Source organism: Megascapheus bottae, chromosome 18 (genome assembly GCF_031878675.1).
Source record: "Megascapheus bottae isolate mThoBot1 chromosome 18, mThoBot2.hap1, whole genome shotgun sequence".
In the NCBI taxonomy this organism is placed as follows: Eukaryota; Metazoa; Chordata; class Mammalia; order Rodentia; family Geomyidae; genus Megascapheus; species Megascapheus bottae.
Genome location: NC_143526.1, coordinates 13,788,488 through 13,806,703, shown reverse-complemented (window position 1 = coordinate 13,806,703; position 18,216 = coordinate 13,788,488). Strand labels below are relative to the sequence as shown.

Below are 18,216 nucleotides of genomic sequence, written 5' to 3'. Positions count from 1 at the left end.
CAGCCTGGGCATGAATGTCCATATCTTCAATCATATCTTATCTTCAATTAACCACCAGAAAACCAGAAATGACACTGTGGCTCAAAGTGATAGAGTGCTAGCTAAAAAAGAAAGCCAGGAACATGCCTCAATATTGAAATACTATCAACTTGAGAGGTAAAGACTGAAGAATCATGATTCAAGACCAACCCAGGAAAAAAGAAGTTCAGAAGACTCCAGTCGCATAAACCAGTTAACCATATCTAAGGGAGAAGTACTATGTCCCGGTGCATTAACACAGACCTGGTGTTCCCAGCAACACAGGGAAGCACAAGTAGTAATACCATAGCTCAGACTAGACCAGGCATAAAACAAGACTCTGTCTCAAAAAATAACCAATCCATAAAGGTGCTGGAAGAGTGGCTCAAGTGGTAGAATACCTGTCTACCAAACGTGAGGCCCTGATTTCAACCTCCAATGCAAGAAGGAAGAATAGGATGGGGGGGGGGGAAGGAATTGTATAACAACAGGTTCTACAACCTTTACAGCAGGATAAGCCAAAAACAATATTAGAAAGGAAAACAAGGCCAACCTCAGGTATGAGTATAGATCCATAAATGCAACCAATTTATAAACCCATAAATCTAGAACTGTAATTTACCATCTTACTATCAAAAGAATCATCACATAATAATCTCAACCAATTCAAAAGAAAAATTTGAAAACTTTAAAGCCCATCTATAATTTTCAAAACAAATTTTACCAAACTAGATGAAGCCAACAGTAGGAATGAATGAACCAGAACTAAAATTGTGGATAGATATTAGAAATAATGCTGAAGATAAAAGACACCCTTAAATAATTGTACCTTTAAATTTTCAATTATTACTCATTTTTAAAAGAAATATAATGTGCTGGCTGCTTGTGGCTCACCTCTAAGAAGGTTGATATCTGAAGATTTTGGTTCAAAGCCAGACAGGTACAGGAAAGTCTCTGAAAGTCTTATCTCCAATAACTTACCAAAAGCTAGAAATGGAGGTGTGGCTCTAGTGGAAGAATGCTAATCTGAGCAAAAAAGCTCACAGAAAGTGCCCAGGCCCTGAGTTCAAGCCCCAAGCCTGGCACAAAACACAAATAAAATAAAAAATAAGAAGACTGTGCCAGGAATGACTACCTCTAGAAGTGAGAAAAGAGAACACCTATATATAGAACATGAGGCAGGAAGATGGTGTCAGAAGTTTTGTTAACTATTTTGTAGTAAACCCATTTTCCATTACAGAAATAAACAAAGTCAGTGGAATTTTTCGTATGATTTAAGTGATAAGGTTAATTAAAGCATCTGGTAAATATAACTCCTCTTCACAGATTTCATTCCTAGGAAATTAACCACAGGAAACCACTACAAAATATGCTATGAATCAGTGCCTAGATTTCTAAGAAAGAAGGAAATACCTCAAAGGAAAGAGGGGAACCACAGTTACTGAGTTCCAACCGTGAGAAGGAGAAGTTCCAAGTAGAAGTTTCCCATGTCTTCTCAGCAAGTCCATAACACATATACTGTAATAAAATATCATCTTTGCCTACCAAATCAAGTACACTATCTCTTCAAACCATGAATAAAAATAACACTCTCTCTTCAAACCATGAATAAAAATTAACACTATCTCTTCAAACCATGAATAAAAATTAACTTGCAGAGTTTATAATTCAATTATGAATATAGTTTTCCAGGTATCTATTTTAAACTTAATAGATCTAAAAAAAAGTCAAACACTGTTACAGCTTTAAAGATAATATAAGATTAACAAAGACATACAAACATCACAATCCTACTAGTGATCAGAAAGATCTATTGCTAAAACAGTGAATTTTTGTAGTGCTTATTTACATATATTAATAAAGACAACCATCTGCAGTAACAAAAGTAAATTTATATTACACTTAAATAAAACTTCATATGACCTTTATGAACCAGTAACATAGCTTCTACTACCTAAAATGTATATACACTTTCACTTAATAACTTCACATTTAGATACTCATAGGAAAAAAATCTTCCACAATAAAAAAAAGAGTAGCATTCTTTTCAGCCACTTTTATAAAAGTAGGTAGGCAAATATAATGAGTGATTGTTGTCCTTAATGTACATTATTTCTTATCTCTTTTTCTGTCCCTTGGTTATCTCATATTGTTACAGTATTTCACCTTGTTGTCTGATATTGTATATATGCATATTTGGTTATTTGAAACAGGATAGGGAAGGGGGGAAACAAGATGAGGGGTGGGGGGGTGAGGGAAATGGGGACCAAGACATGAGAAAGGGTATCACTGTTTGTGAAGTAATGCACCTTCTATCTGGTGAATATAATGTAACCCTTTATTAATTACAATAAAAATATATGGAAAAAAGTAGGCAGGTGGAAGGAAAAGAGAGGAATGAAATACATATCGATCCATAGCCATTTCTATTTTTATCAAGTAAAACTATCTATATTATTTTTAACAAAATATTTAAAAGCCAAAGGAATTAACCAAACTTACTTCAAAAAGAAAGAGGATGGAGTCCAGCTCCTCCCTTTGTGATTTATTATTCCCTGGAAATTAAAGAATAAAAAATAAATTACCATGGTGATATTTAAATATAAAGATATTACAAATTGTATTTTTAAATATCTTGAAATCACTATGCATACATCTAGCCAAAAACTACCTAGAGGTAGTATGGGGAATACACTAGGAATGCAGATAGAAAAAAAAGCCCACTGAGCTGGGTCCATATCTAACAGAACCACTTCTTATTAGTTGTGCAAACACAGCTCCCAAGTAATCACTAGACCTTAGCAGGTTATCTGTTAATTTCTCAACTAGTTAGCAGCTCAAATCATGGCAGAATACACATGGTTTTAGCATCATAATTTTTTTTAAAAAGCATGTAGCTTGTAATGTAAGTATCTGCATCTCTGGGCAAATCCACACTGTAATGAAAATTATAAAACTACAATATGTTTCTCAAACAGCAATTACCATTTATTGTAGATTCTATGAATTAGCCATTTTGCTAAAGTATTTGGCTTACATTATCTAACTTAGGAACTGGAAAGCTTATTCAGTAAAAGATCAGATAGTATTTAAGCTTTGCAGACCTCTCTCTTAACCCCTCAACTTAGCTCTTACAAAAGCAGCCACAGGCAAGCCATAAATAGATGGGTATGTGTTCTATAGAAGCTTACTTGTAACTTTATTTAAAAAATAGTCAGCAAGCCAATGCTGATGGCTCATGCCTGTAACGCTAACTACTTAGGAGGCTAAGATCTGAGGATGTCAGTTCAAAGCCAGCCCAGGCATCAAAGTCCATGAGACTCTTATCTGCAATTAACCACAAGAAAACCAGAGATACTGGTGGCTCAACACTTAGGCCCAAAGTTCAAGCCCCATGACTGTTCTAAAAAAAATTAAAAGTCAGCAAGATAGAAGTTCAGATCCCTAATCTAACTGAAGCCTTACAGATCTATGGAGAAAGGGGGAAAAAAAGGGAGGGGAACTAGGAAACCCTTTCTGAGGCCACTGCTATAGTCCAGTGAAGATACTGGGAGCTTCAGTGTTATCAATGGAGGCAATGAGAAAAGGCCAATGATCCTGGATGCATTCAGCAGTGCCAATAATGCCAAGGTTTGTACCTGAACAACTAGATGACTGAGGTTATCATAAAATGATTTCCATTACTCCCAGTCAACATTTTCTTTTATTCCATTTCTGGAACTGTACTCCAGTAGTACAGAGATAATACTAAAAACAAGAAATTTCAAAACTCACTTTCTATTTGTTCTTCATGGAGACTTTGTCATAGACTGCAAAACAAGGCACCAAAAGATGTCTTTTTCTCTATCCCTTAAATCTGGGATGCTATGTGACTTTTTCTGACCAATGAGACATTAGCAAATGTGAGGTAGTTTGCTGAGTCTGGGACTCTGAGTCCACCACATTACAGAATCCAACCTACACTACCAGCTGGTGAACTGAGAAACCACCTTGGAGGACTAAGGCATTCTAGTCAAGTTCAAAGACATGGAAATGACAACATTCAATTACAGTTGACCTCAGCGGCACAAGTCAGCCTAAACCAAAATTTTCCAGCAGACCTAGAAAGCCATATGCAGTACTATAGTTCTTTCAAGGTACTCTGCTTGGAGTTTTGTTCCATATAACAAACCAATGAAGTCTTGAAGCACCACATTGTCTTAAACAAAAAATAAAATAAAATGGATGGGAGGAGAAGAAGAAAAGAAAAAGAAGAGAGATCATTTTAGAAATGTTTGAATTTTATTTTGGTAGTTGGGCTTTGTACTAAGTTTACAGCATTGTTTCATTGCTATTTTGATTACACACAGTATCACATTTTATTCCTTCACACATCTTTGAAAGAAAGTGAAAAGGAGCAAAGCTAGGTGGTACCATTAAATATCAGATCATTTCATATTAAAAGTAACTAAAAATCTGACCAAAAGTTCTAAAATTTATTTTCCCCTTCCTGTCCTTACCCACAAGTTGTATAAATTTGGGTTTATTTTTTACACAGTGTACAATGAATGACATTGAAATAACTACCAATTTGACTAAAATTTTGTTCTAATTGAAGTTCTAGGTTTATATCGATTATAAATTACAGAAAAGGAAACTGAGAAATCCATTAAGAAAAAACAATGGACTGGCAAACAAGATTTACACACTCATATATCACATGATGGCTGAGTAGAGCCTACATCATTCAGTAAGACTCCAAACCATCTGCTGTATGTCAGATCCCACTACAAATCTCTTCCCTTCCAAATCTCTTTTCTTCCATGCCTGACATCTGCTTCTGCTTAACTAGAGCAACCACAGCATCTAACAGAAATCCTTGAAGTTTTTCATCTGTACACTAACATGTCGCTTTGACTGCATTCATCCTTCTTCATCCTTTCCCTCCTTTAAGGTCACTGAGTGCACTCTTCTTCATTTCTCTTCTGTTTACCTGACACTGTCTCAACCTATTTCTTCAGTAACAATACCATCTTACCTCTCTCTTCTGCTACTCATCTCCTCAGTCTGCCAACATCCAGAAAGATGCACCTTCCCATGACTATTCTGAGGCATAATCTTGTCTTCATATGAGCGTTCTAAAAGGCTATTCCCATGGGTAACTTTCCCCAGTCACTGTCCTGCCACTCCATGTCCATCTGTCTGGCTCCTTACCTGGAACTGCCCCTCAGTACTCAGCAATGTGTTCTCATTTCCTAGTCAAGCTATACCTTACCTTTCTGTGCCATCACACCTTCCAATTTTTCATGCCTTAAACTCTGTCTTCCCTGAGCTTGTAAAATAACACTTAAGTGGTACCTCTCCCATTATTCTATCTCTTTCCTCTTTATCTGTCCAACAAAAGAAGGAATTGCCCTGAAGTTCTAATCATCACTCCCTTTTCCTAAATACACTTCCTCCCTTGATAATATAATTTTATCTCCTTCCATGCTCCAGTCCCTTATATTTCTACTGTTGATACCATCTATATAGCATGCCCAAAGCAGTTCCCATTTTCTTATCTCTTAAATCAAACTCCTCTGCAGGGTTCCCATTGCTACAAAGGCACCTCACAAGTCAGACAGGGGTTCCTGAAAGCCTTTCTCATTTCTACCTCTCCCATACAGCCAACCTCATGGATGATAATGTTGAGACTGAGACATACTTACTCTTCCCTTAGCCTCAATGGATTAGACTTCACTAGTTCTCACACAGACCAGGTATCACCAGTCTCCTAACTGCTCTCCATTTACAATCCACATTAAAGACAAATATTCTTAAGAGCTTTAACTACCTAAAAACAAAGTACAAACTCCTTAAGCCTAGAATACAAGGCTCCTAGCACGAATAATTTGATTTCCTAAAGATTTCTATCTTATACCTTACATTGCAACAAAAAGAAATGAATTCCTCACATGTGCTCTAAGCTTACACTCTAGTTGTCTTTGCTCAGGTTCTGCCCTCCAGCTACAGTGCTATCCCCACCCCCACTAAAGTCCTTCTGTGAGCCCCATCCACTCCATCCAAAGGAAGGGGAGCAAGGCAGAAGGTTGAATACATTACCAATGGTCAATAATACAATTAATCACACCTATGGAACAAAGCCTACATTAAAAAAGAAAAAACAAAAATAAAACAAAAGGAGAGTTCCAGGAGCTTACAGGTTGGTGAATAGGAACATATCTATATGCTTGGAGGGTGGTAGATACTAACTCCACAAGGGAAGTAAGTTCCAATAGGACTTTCCAAACTCTATCCTTTCAAATCTATCCTTTTAAATGTGTATTAACTACTTCTAACAAATGAGTAAACATGTAACAAATGGATAAATAAGTTAGGTGCTTCCCTGCATTCTGAAAACTACTCTAGCAAACTGATTGAACTCAAGAATGCGTCATGAGAATCTCCAATGATAATTAGGAGATTGTAGTGAAAGGTAGACTTGGACCTTGTGACTGGCATTTGAAGTGTGAGTAATCTCGTGGCACTGAGACTTTAACATGTAGGATATAACACTATCTTCGGGTAGCCTATGGCAGAACTAAAATGACAGAAGTCACCTACTGGTGTCCTCTAGAGACTAGCATAAGAATGTTACGTTGAGTGGTGTGAGAGAGTAGAAAAATAAATTAGTTTATTTTTCCTAAATAAAATAATGTTACAAATAGATTATATGAAAACAAAACTAAAATAGCAATACAGCTAATACTTATTAACATGTACTATGTGGGCAAACTCTGCCCTGAAATCCTAGGATACCTGTTTATCTATCTGTTTAATGTTGACAGAAGGAAGCTAACTCAGAAGGAGGATAAGTAACTTTTCCCAAGAGGAACAGCTAGAAAGGTGGGATCAGTCTGCCACCTAAATATAGAAGGGTGTTAAGTCTGGCATTATGGGGTTTCTTTTCAAGGGATCTTTTAAATATTGGTATAACCATATACAAAAAACATGCAAACCTAATACACTAATAATATTTATGGGAGGAAATCTTGCATAGTGGTTGCTTCTGTAAGGCAGTACTGGAAGTCCAGAAAAGCAGGCACTTCTGTTTTTATTTCACTCGGACTTTTAATGGAGTTTTAAAACATTGTATTATTTTTCATTCCTTTTTTTTAGGTTAATCATTCCTTTGGAACTTATGCCTTCTATGATTCAATTAACACCTGTATAAGTGAAAGCTCAAGGGAAGCCAAGATGCCAACCAGGGCACCATGATCCCACATACTTGCTAAAGGCCTTCAAGGAATGAAAGCTAAAAGTGTAGAGCCAATAAATAAACTATATACAAACTATAATATTTCCTGAATATTTTTCAAAAATGTAGAGAAGGCTTACCTTTTAATTTCAAACTATTTTCCAGTGTTACAAAATTTTCATAGAAGATGAAATATATCTGAGAATAGTTGGTCTCAAAAAACTGCTTAAGATCACTTGCATCCACATTATCTGAAAAGAAAATTTCCATTTACACCATTTAGAATTTAGAAACAATCTTTTCAGAAGCAGAAAGAAAGTAAGGCAAACAAAACTCATTTTATTCATTATTCTCCCCTGAGAGTTCTAAATTGCATTTGGGGCACCATCAACCACAAAGACCTGTGGCAGAAGGCTCTGAGGTGACTCCAGGACATTAGGGCTGACGGGACACAAGTACTCACTGACCAATTGGGAAAGCAGGAGGGCCTGGGGAGGAGCAAGATCATTTCATGTTAGGGGAAGTCTGACACCCACAACTCTGAGAGTCAGAGTAGTTATCTATTACTATCACATCTCTGTACATTTTTATTATCTAACAGCTTTTTGTACCATTTACAGGGTCCTAACTAAGGAGTTAATGTTTTGGAACTACAAACTTACTAACTGGAGGGAAGTTAGAATAGCCTTCTTAAAATTCTTTAAGGATTAACAAGATGAGGGGTGGGGGAGGGGGGAAGGGAAATGGGGACCATGACATGTGAAAGGGTATCAATGTGTGGGAATTAATGCACCATTTATCTGGCAAATATCATGTAACCCTTCTATTAATTACAATAAAAAATATATTAAAAAAAACAAGTAACCTTAAAGTATAATAAAATTGTATTAAAATTAAAAAAAATTCTTTAAGGATTAAAAAACAACAACAACAATGTGTTTTCATTCAATCTGTAACAGAATGGTATCAGTGCTTTTTTAGTCTTTATATTGTAAATGTACATAACCATATCCACTACTATGTTCAAATTCTAGAAAAATAATAATAATGGGGGCCGGGAGTTTGGCCTAGTTGGTAGAGTGCTTGCCTAGCATGCACAAAGATCCGGGTTTGATTCCTAGGTACCACATACATAGAGAAAAGCTGGAAGTGGTGCTAAGGCTCAAGTGGTAGAGTTCTAGCCTCGAAAGAGTCCAAGGACAGTGCTTGCTTAGGCCCTGAGCTCAAGCCCAGGACTGGCAAAAAAAAAAAAGATAATAATAATAATGATAATACAGGAGAATCTTTAGAATTATGTTCCTTTGGTTAATACATAAGGCTATTCCATGTAAAACTCATCCCTGATTCTGAAATAAGGCTCATAAGGTATTTGTAAAGACATATGAACTGCCAATTTCACATATTTATTTTAACAAAGTAGATCTGAGCACAGAGCACTAGAAACTCTTAGCAACTAATTAATTTAACAGTATGAAAATTAATAGGAAGAAAATTAGCGTCATTCATCACATAGGTAATATCAGTCTCATGAACTACAAAAGCTTACCAAGGAATCCTTGTGGGCCTTATACAGAATCTGCCAGAAAGGATTTTGCACATTTTAATTCTAGTGTACATTACAAGCCCATGCTCCACTAACTGTCTTCTGCCAGAAGCACACTAACTCCAACCAGCTCCATTTACTTTTCATAGTCAACTAATACAATCCCACCCCACACTCAGACTAGGTCTGTTTTTTCACTGCCTGAGCTCTTCCTTGTTTTTCTCCTATCCTAAAACCTGACAAAGAAAGGCTTTACTTAGCCGGGTGCAGTGGCTCACACCTGTAATCCTAGGTACTAAGGAGGCTAAGATCTGCACAGGCCTGTAATCCTAGCTCTTCAGGAGGCTGAGATCTGAGGATGCCAGTTCAAAGCCAGCCCAGGCACAAAAGGACGTGAGACCCTTATCTCCAATTAACCTCTAGAAAAGGGGAAGGGGGGCTTGGCTCAAGGTTAGAGCAATAGCTGAAGAGCTCTGGGACACCATCCAGGCTCAGGGGTAGGGCCTTGAGCTGAAGAGTGCAGGGACAGAGCCTAGACCGAGTTCAAGCCCCACGACCCACCAAAAAAAAAAATGCTTTTCTCAATGGGAAAAAAAGTGTAAACTATAAGCTTTCTTCAGATAGACTTTCTAGACCCACTCTTTCAAACACTTACTGATCCCCTTCCCATGCCAACTAACACATGTGTCACAGGATAGGAAATACAAAGAGTAAACAACCAAAAGCCATCAATCAAGGATGCTTAGGGGAACAAAGCAGCAGTAACAAAGGCATGTCTTAAGCTCAGGCTGGTACAAGTAACAAATAAATAGCTACAAACAGCAGGTCTGCTTTATACTTTAAAGACAATTTCAGGGACTTGACAAATGGGAATACCTAAAAAAGTTTCTGCAAAGACAAAGGCATAGCTATTAAAGTAGAAAGACAGTCAACCAACTAGGAAAAGATATTTACCAATATCAGACAAATGCTTAACATCCAATATCTACAGGGAACTCAAGAAACTAATCCCCCACCTCCAAACCCAACAAACCAATCACTAAGTGGGCAAGGGAACTAAAGAGAGACTTACAAAAAAGAGGTTAAAATGGCAAAGAAACACATGAGAAAATGCTCATGATCCATGATCAAAAAGGAAATGCAAATAAAAGGAGCCCTAAGATATCACCTTACCCCAATCAGAATGGCCAATATTCTGAACTCAGATAACAACAAATGCTGGTGGAGATGTGGAAAAAGAGGAACCCTACTGTACTGCTGGTGGGAATGTAAACTAGTACAGCCACTCTGAAAGGCAGTTTGGAGGTTTCTCAAAAAAAAAAACTAAAAACAATAGGATAGGTAAGGCTGGAAAACAAGAGGAGGGACAGGGTGGGGGAAATGGGGACCAAAACATGAGAAAGAGTATCAATGTTTGTAAAGTAATGCACCTTCTATCTGGTGAATATAATGTAACCCTTCTATTAATTACAATAAAAAATATATGAAAAAAATTAAAAATAAAAATAAAATGTACTTTAAAAGGTTGAAAGGAATGGAGATATATACAGTAATACAGATTAAGTATAAATCCTATGTAAAAAGGAAGTAAACTAAGATTACAGACTGGCTGGGTCTGTTTATTTGTTATAAAATTTTAATCATTATGAGAAATAGAACTTACAGACAAGAGGGAACAGTTGATGCTAAGCCTAAGTGAAAGAACTTTTGCCATGAAGAAATCCTACTGTAACTTGATTGCAATGATACTTATTTGAAAGAAAACTTTTCTCAAACTTTGAACTATATTCCAAAAACATTGAAATTGGCCATATGACTCATGAAAATATCTAAAAACTAAAAATAGATTTTCCCTATGATCCAGCTATTATACCGCTCCTGGACATCTACCCTAAGCATCATAACCCAGGATATGATAAGGACACCTGCACAGCCATGTTCATCTCTACAATATTCACAATAGCCAAGCGATGGAAACAACCCAGATGCCCTACTGCAGATAAATGGATACAAAAAAATGGTACATAGATACATAGCCAAAAGACAAGAAGTAGATGAAACTAGAGAAAATCACGTTGAGTGAGATAAGTCAAGACCAAAGAAACAAAAGGCACATAGTTTTCTTAATATGTGGATATCAGATCCAACAGTACAAGAGCAATGACTCAATATTGGAGTACCCAAGATTACTGATATGGTCTTGGAGATATAAATATAAATATATAAAAATACATAGACATAAAAATCTATGATGGGATATATACTCTACAGACATAATGTTTTATTATCTAGATTGATATGTATCTATGATATACAACCTCTCAGCTTCACTTTAATTATGTTCTAAAATTTATGTGTCAGTGATTATATAGAGAAATTTCCTTCTTGAATACTTGTTTGTTAAGCATGGCATTTGAAATATGATGTAAAAAATGAGTGTTAGTAAAATCTTTTAATAAAAAAAATAAATGCTTAAGAAAAAAAAAAAGACATTTTCAGGAATGAATGCTATTCCCACCCTCGCCACAACCCAGTGAAGTAGATGAGACAGGTGTGGTCTAGAGAATTTAGAAAACTCAGAACCAGAATATCCAATGAGCTGCCCAAGGTCACATAGTCAGGATGTGGGCAGAATTTCTGCCTGTGGCTTCTGACATCAAAACCCTCCAAGGCAAATGAAAGTAAATCAAAACTCGGAGTTTTGAGACTTGTAAGGAATTTAGAAAAGGAGCAGCAGAAAAAAAATCCAAGGTATGAAGTAGAGTAGTAGTAGAGTGCCTACCTAGCATGCACGAGTCCTGGGTTTGATTCCTCGATACCACATACACAGAAAAGGCTGGAGTGGTGCTGTGGCTCAAGTGACAGAGCACTAGTTTTCAGAAAGCCCAAGGACATTCCCAGGTCATGAGTTCAAGTCCCAGGACAGGCAAAAGATAAAAGAAAAAAGAACACAGAAGCAGTAACTCAAGTACCTCCCCACAGTCTGACAGAATAGTGAAGAAGAGCTGGGGGGAGGGGGAAAGGGTGAGAAGGGAGGAAGAGGCCAGGCAGCAGAACCTGATTAAAAACAGCCTGTGATTGTCAGACACTAAGGATATTACCTTACTACTATCACAATACTCAAATTAACCACAGGGAAGCAAGTAGCAAACTACCTTGCTGAGTTTGCCAAATAAGCTACCTGTCATTATATCTCAAATTTATATGCCACGCCAAAGACCACTTTCTCCTACCTATTTGTCCAACTAAAACCTCCTGTTAACAATTCCTCCATATCTAGCTAAAAGGCAATATTAAAACTGAGAGCAAAGCCCTTGGAGTTCAAAGCACAGAAGCTACAGAGTCATGGACAAGTTAAACATTCTGCTCCTCAATCCCTTCTGAAAAATGGGGCTAGCAATGGCTCCCATGCTATCGTCTGCTGTGGTGATAAAAATGAATATGTGTCAAATACTTATAAGAATGTCTTCTATTTGGGTGCTGATGACTCATGCTTGTAATCTTAACTACTTGGGAGGCTGAGATCTGAGAATCCCAGTTCAAAGCCAGCCCACAAAAAGTTCCTTGAGACTTTTATCTCCAATTAACCACTAGGAAATCAGAAGGGCGCTGTGGCTCAGTGTGGTAGAGTGATAGTCTCGTGCTGAAGAGCTCAGGGACAGCACCCAGGCTCACCACTGCCAAAAGAAAAAGAAAAGTGTCTATCAGTCAGCACTAAATAAATTCTAGGGTTTTTCTTTTATCTATACCTAGCTTCTGGCAAAGGGCATCTAACAGCCTCACCTAAGTATAAAGCACAGCCATTTCAATGACTTAGAAATTCATATTCTTAATCAGACCATCCCATATTAAGTATCCCTTAATCGTAATACAACAGGAAACACTGCCAACAAACATACTTGGGAAACCAGTGGGATTATCCTTTTATCTCCTTTCACATATAATCATTTTCAATAGCAATTCTATTGCTTTTTAGCTATAAGGGCCATAAAATAATCTCATGAAAACCTGCCTTGGCAGACTGCTAGAAAACACTACATGCAGGAAGGGAAGTATTTATCCCATTCAGAATCCCCAGTGGGAAGCTGTCAAGAAGCTCATGCTCAGCTTCTCCCTGGTTGGGAATGACACCTCACCACCCTACCCTTCCACTCAAATCTTCTGGATAATGGCACTGAAGACCTGATGATCAAAATCATAGGTAGTAATAGAGGAAAGATACAAATGAAGAATTATAGGCAAAGTTGGCAACTTAATAAAAAGTCATTTAGAAGGAGTAAGAACAAGAATAATAACGAAGTACAATAAACAGGTGGGCATACAGAAATGTCAAGACTGCTTGTCACTAGTGATGAACCATTACTTTCCAGCTAATATGATTCTGATTTTCCATTCAAAAAACTGTTTGGGTTGGTGTCCTTTTCCTCTCTTGCCAAGGTTTGTAAAATGGCAATTCATTATTCCTTCCCTCTTACCACACCTCTGGATGGTGCCCACACACACTTATTCATGTATTATCTCCTGACCTACTTTAGCTAAAGGTGCTTAGAGATGGAACAGTGTTACCTAAGGGAGCCTGAGGTAGCTGGTGGGTTTCCGTGAAAAAGGCCATGGAACCCAACTGAACCCAACCCTATAGCAGAGTACGAACCCCATGTAACCCATAATCATTAAGAGAAACCACCACAGTCAGCATAGACCCAAATACAGTAAGGGAGAAAAGGAGATGCTTGTTGCTGTTGGGCTCACGGAAACAGCCAAGGCACAGGATGATTTTTTTATTAAACACTACTGTGAAAATGCCAGTGAAGAAGAAGAAACAACACAAAACAGCTTAACTGCTATAAGAGCCAGTAAATCTGCGAGGGTATCCCCAAATGTACCACACTGTGACCTTCTTTAAAGAGGGAGAAGCAGTTTAAAAAAAAAAAAGAGGTAATCCAAATAACAGAGGTTGTGTTCTGCTGATACCAACTTTCTGTCAACTTTCTGACCTGTACTGGTCAGACTGCCAGGAAGGCCTCTTCCTCCTGACAACAACCAGTGTACCTAAGAACTTCCTGTACATGCAATAAAGTGCTATGAAGTGCTAACCATAGGTGAACATCTTATCACCCTAGGAGAGGAGGCAAAATTTGCACAATGAAATCTTCTTGCATTCAGGAGTTAACAGTATTAAAACAGGAAATGTCCAAGGAATGGCTGTGCTTCAAAAGCCCATCAATACTTTTAACACCACCATTACTATTAAAGGAAAATTTGTATCTTAAAAATGCCTCTTTATAAAGACTTTTGAAATGTCTGCTGTACTGATTATATGCAAATACAAAATCCTCATGCTATGGAAACACTAGTTTACACAGCAGAAAGCATATCAGACAAGGCTCCAGCCCTCCAGTGATCAGAATCTGAAACTGAGATATGATCAAGAATAAGACAGAATGGGAAAAACAAAGAAGGAGACATAGTCTCTCCAATCTTCTTATTAAGCCATGTTCAACATCCCCATTCTCTATTCAGCAAATCTACTGGTCTCAGAAGGTCTCTATACTTGTATGCCTCAGACTCTCCCACCATACCACAGACAGTGTCAGATCTCCACATACCCAAGGAAAAAAATTAAATGAATGTACATTGAATAAATTTACCAATCAGCAGAATTTAGTTATGTGAATATGGTTGATTATTGATCCCTTCCTACAAACAAGAAAAAAGTCATTCCTGAAGATCACAGAAAACAATAAAATGATTTTTTAAAAAATCACGGCAAAAGGTCTTATAAAAATGGACAAAAGATTACTTCAGACTATAAAAAAGTGGTCAGGACTTCTACCCTAAATACAAGATAAAATTAATATGACAGAATAGCAAACAATGAAGAGCCATTCTGCAACTATATTTCTAATATATTTTCAAAATAATGACAGTCAAAAATATGCTGATACCTTAAATAACTGACTATTCATTTCACTAACATCTAATATTTATGTACCATCTAGGATATATCTCCATGCTATATTAGAAAAAACAGAAGCATCATACTCAACAGCAAAACTTTCAAACACATCATTATATACTTAAATGAATTTATATTAATTTAACAAGAGATTTAAATCAGTACTAAGCAAGCACTCAACAATTGGCTACATCTCCAATCCTTAAAAAGTTATTGTGATTATCATCATATTTATTTCTACATATATGTATTTATGCATGAGAAAAACTGAGATATAACTACTATATAAATATTGAAACTGTACTGTTTAAAAATTAAAATATGGCTGAGCTGGATATTGGTAGCTCAGGCCTGTAATCCTAACTACTCAAGAGGCTGAAATCTGAAAATCACAGTTCAAAGCCAGCTGAGGCAGGAAGGTCCTTAAGACTCTTATCTCCAATTAACCACCAGAAAAATTAAAAGTGGAACTGTGGCTCAAGTGGTAAAACACTAGCCTTGAGCAAAAGAAGCTCACAGATAGCACCCAAGCCCTGAGTTCAAACCCCAGGACCAGCATAAACACACTAAAAAATTTCAAATACATCCTCTGACCCACAATTCCCTCTGACTCGGTGACAAAACTTGGTAGGGGTAAGAAACTCTGGTTACATACAAGGATTACAAAAAATTCCAAAAAGAAAACCAACATAAATTATTCCTGTGTTAGAGAGGCCACCTCTCTGGCAGATTCATAAGACAGAGGTTACCCCAAATTTGATCCTCAACTCTGGTTTCTGGTTCAAGTTCTGCCCCAAAATCCGAATGCAATAACAAAGTTCTTCCAGTATTCTACTTCCAGATCAGATTAGAAAAGAAATCCCATCCCTAGCCCTTACTTCCCCTACACTCTCAGTGTTCAGATTCATAAAACAGAGGTTACCCCAAATTTGATCCTCAACTCTGGTTTCTGGTTCAAGTTCTGCCCCAAAATCCGAATGCAACAGCAAATTTCTTTCAGTATCCTACTTCCAGATCAGATTAGAAAAGAAATCCCATCCCTAGCCCCTTACTTCCCCTACACTCTCAGTGTTCTTTAACCTTCTCATCTTCTACATATCTTTTTTCAGTCTAAACTTTTTTAATGAAATTCCTACAAAGCTTTAAAAATCAAAAAATCAGACAGGTGCAGGTAGCTCGCATCTGTAATCCTACCTACTCAGGAGGCTAGGTTCTGAAGATTGCAGTTCAAACCCAGCCCTGGCAGGAAAGTCTGTGAAACTCTTACCTCCAATTAACCACCAGAAAACTGGGAGTCAAACTAAGGCTCAAAGTGGTACAGTGCTAGCCTTGAGCAGAAAGCTCAGTGACAGCTCTCAGGCCCTGAGTTCAAACCTCACAAATGACAAAAACAAAAACAAAAAGAACCAAAAGTTCAAACCCCATTTAGCAAGTACACTTTTTTATTATTTTATATGTCAAAAATTTTCTAAAGAATATGGAACCAACCCAGATGCCCCTCAGAAGATTGAACAGATCAAGAAGATGTGGGTATTTATATACAATGGAATTCTATGCTGCCATAAGAAAGAATGGCATCATTTCATTTGCAAGGAACTAGAAAGACTTGGAAAAAATCATATTAAGTGAAGAAAGCCAGACCCAAAGAAACATAGGCTCCATGGTTTCCCTCATTTGCAATAAGTAGTATACATCCAGGATTCTCCTAGCAGAGGACCACAATAGTTCGATAGCTATGTGGATATGGCCATATAGGATAAGGATAAGCAAAATGAACTCCAGGATATGGAAACAATAGTTTTATTTTTGTGTTTGTTGTTCTCAAACCTGCTGTGTGAGGTTATTTCTTTTCTCTCCCTCCCCTGCCTTCTTTGTTTTATTTCTCTCCTTACGGTTTATCTCATATTATCATTGTATATGACATGACCTTGGTACCTGGTATATTGTATATATGTTTATTTATTTTAAATAGGGAAGGGGAAAAACAAGATGACTGGGAGGGGGTGAGGGGAGAGATACTGGAAGAAAAACATTGGAAGGGGCATCAATGTTCATGAAGTAAGGTACCCACTACCTGATGAATGTAACTGAAACCCCTCTTTATATCACCTCAACAATAAAATACAATTGAAAAACTTTTTTTTTCTAAGGAAGTACCATACTTTTGATCTTCATTTACTTTTAGGCATTTGACATATTTAAAAAGAAGTACTTCTGAAATAATTCAGAAGCTAACCATTATTATACTCAAGGTAATTCTGACCCTTCCTAAGTCCACTCCATACTGTCAGTATGACAAAAGATTCTTCTTTGACCTATCTCCTCACTTGGCAATCATAAGCTACCTAAGTGACCACATTCAGTAATAAGACTATATTAGAAGGAATCTGGGGCTACTTCTGAGGTAAGAGACATTGCATCAGTCTTATACTCAGGCTTCTATAATGGTAAATCCCTTGTTTCCCAAGATCCTCATCTCTTAACTATCATCCTCACATAGCTCTGGGCATCATTAACTCAGTCCTCCCACTTATTTCATTCAAGAAAGCTCCACAAAAATCTCCTTCTCTTCTGCATCTTTAAGAATCTCCCCCTTCCCCTGGGCTCCTCCTGAAAACCAACAGCTCTTTGGGAACAGTTTCCCTTACAGTCACCAGGGAGGGCTTTTGTCCTCTTTCCATCTATCACCTTGATTAAGGTGGTATGTGTGGTCTCCCTGCTCCCCAATACAATTTTTAGACCATTCTGGTCCTTACCACCTCACACATAAAACATTCTCCTTTGCTCTCATAGCGTTAGTCTATATACCAACAGGTTCCATCAACTGGAATGATACAGTGTCTTTCACACACCACAGGAGTTTTCCAAAGATTCCACTGCCTGGAATCTCACAGTCATTCTCTCTACTAACCAGCTCTGCCTTCATTCCTGGTGATTTCAACATTTACCAGGATGATGCCTAACTTCCTCATCTCTAATGAACCTGTCTGGCACCCCACCTCCACTATCCACACCCACAGCAAGGTACAAGACCTAGTCATTACTTCTTACCTCCAAAGTCTCAGTTTCAAACAATTCATTCTCCTGTCATCTGCCATTTCTTCTTTCTCTTGTTCACATCTGGAACCCAAATTCTAACAACACTTCAATCCCACTTTGTTCTGAAATCTAACACCAACTATCTTATCACTGTCCCTAAGGTCCCTCAAGTTAGGCCTTTCTTTCTCAATTTGGCTTTCTCTGATCATCTATCCAATTATCCCTTTCGTTGCCCCTTTTCCTTTTCCTGTTCAACACAGTCACTCAAAAAAAAAAAAAAAAAAGAAAGAAAAAATTATGGCTGGGCATCCATGGCTCACACCTGTAATTCTAGCTAATCAGGAGGCTGAGATTTGAGGATCACAGTTCAAAGCCAGCCTGGGCACAAAAGTCCATAAGACTCCTATCCCTAATTCATCATCAGAAAATAGGAAGCGGTGCTGT

At 37.4% G+C, this 18,216-nt stretch overlaps 1 protein-coding gene across 2 annotated transcripts in view; it reads right to left on the bottom strand.

Moving 5' to 3' along the window:
- The window catches only part of Ralgapa2 (Ral GTPase activating protein catalytic subunit alpha 2), a 310,629-nt gene that overhangs the window by 272,236 nt on the left and 20,177 nt on the right, over window positions 1–18,216 (bottom strand). For both annotated transcript variants that reach the window (XM_090351922.1, XM_090351923.1), the window contains exons 2-3: window positions 7,375–7,485; window positions 2,521–2,573 (exon numbers count right to left, since the gene is read on the bottom strand). In XM_090351922.1, coding sequence (XP_090208048.1) covers window positions 2,521–2,573; window positions 7,375–7,485 — 164 coding nt within the window. The remainder of the gene's footprint in view (window positions 1–2,520; window positions 2,574–7,374; window positions 7,486–18,216) is intronic.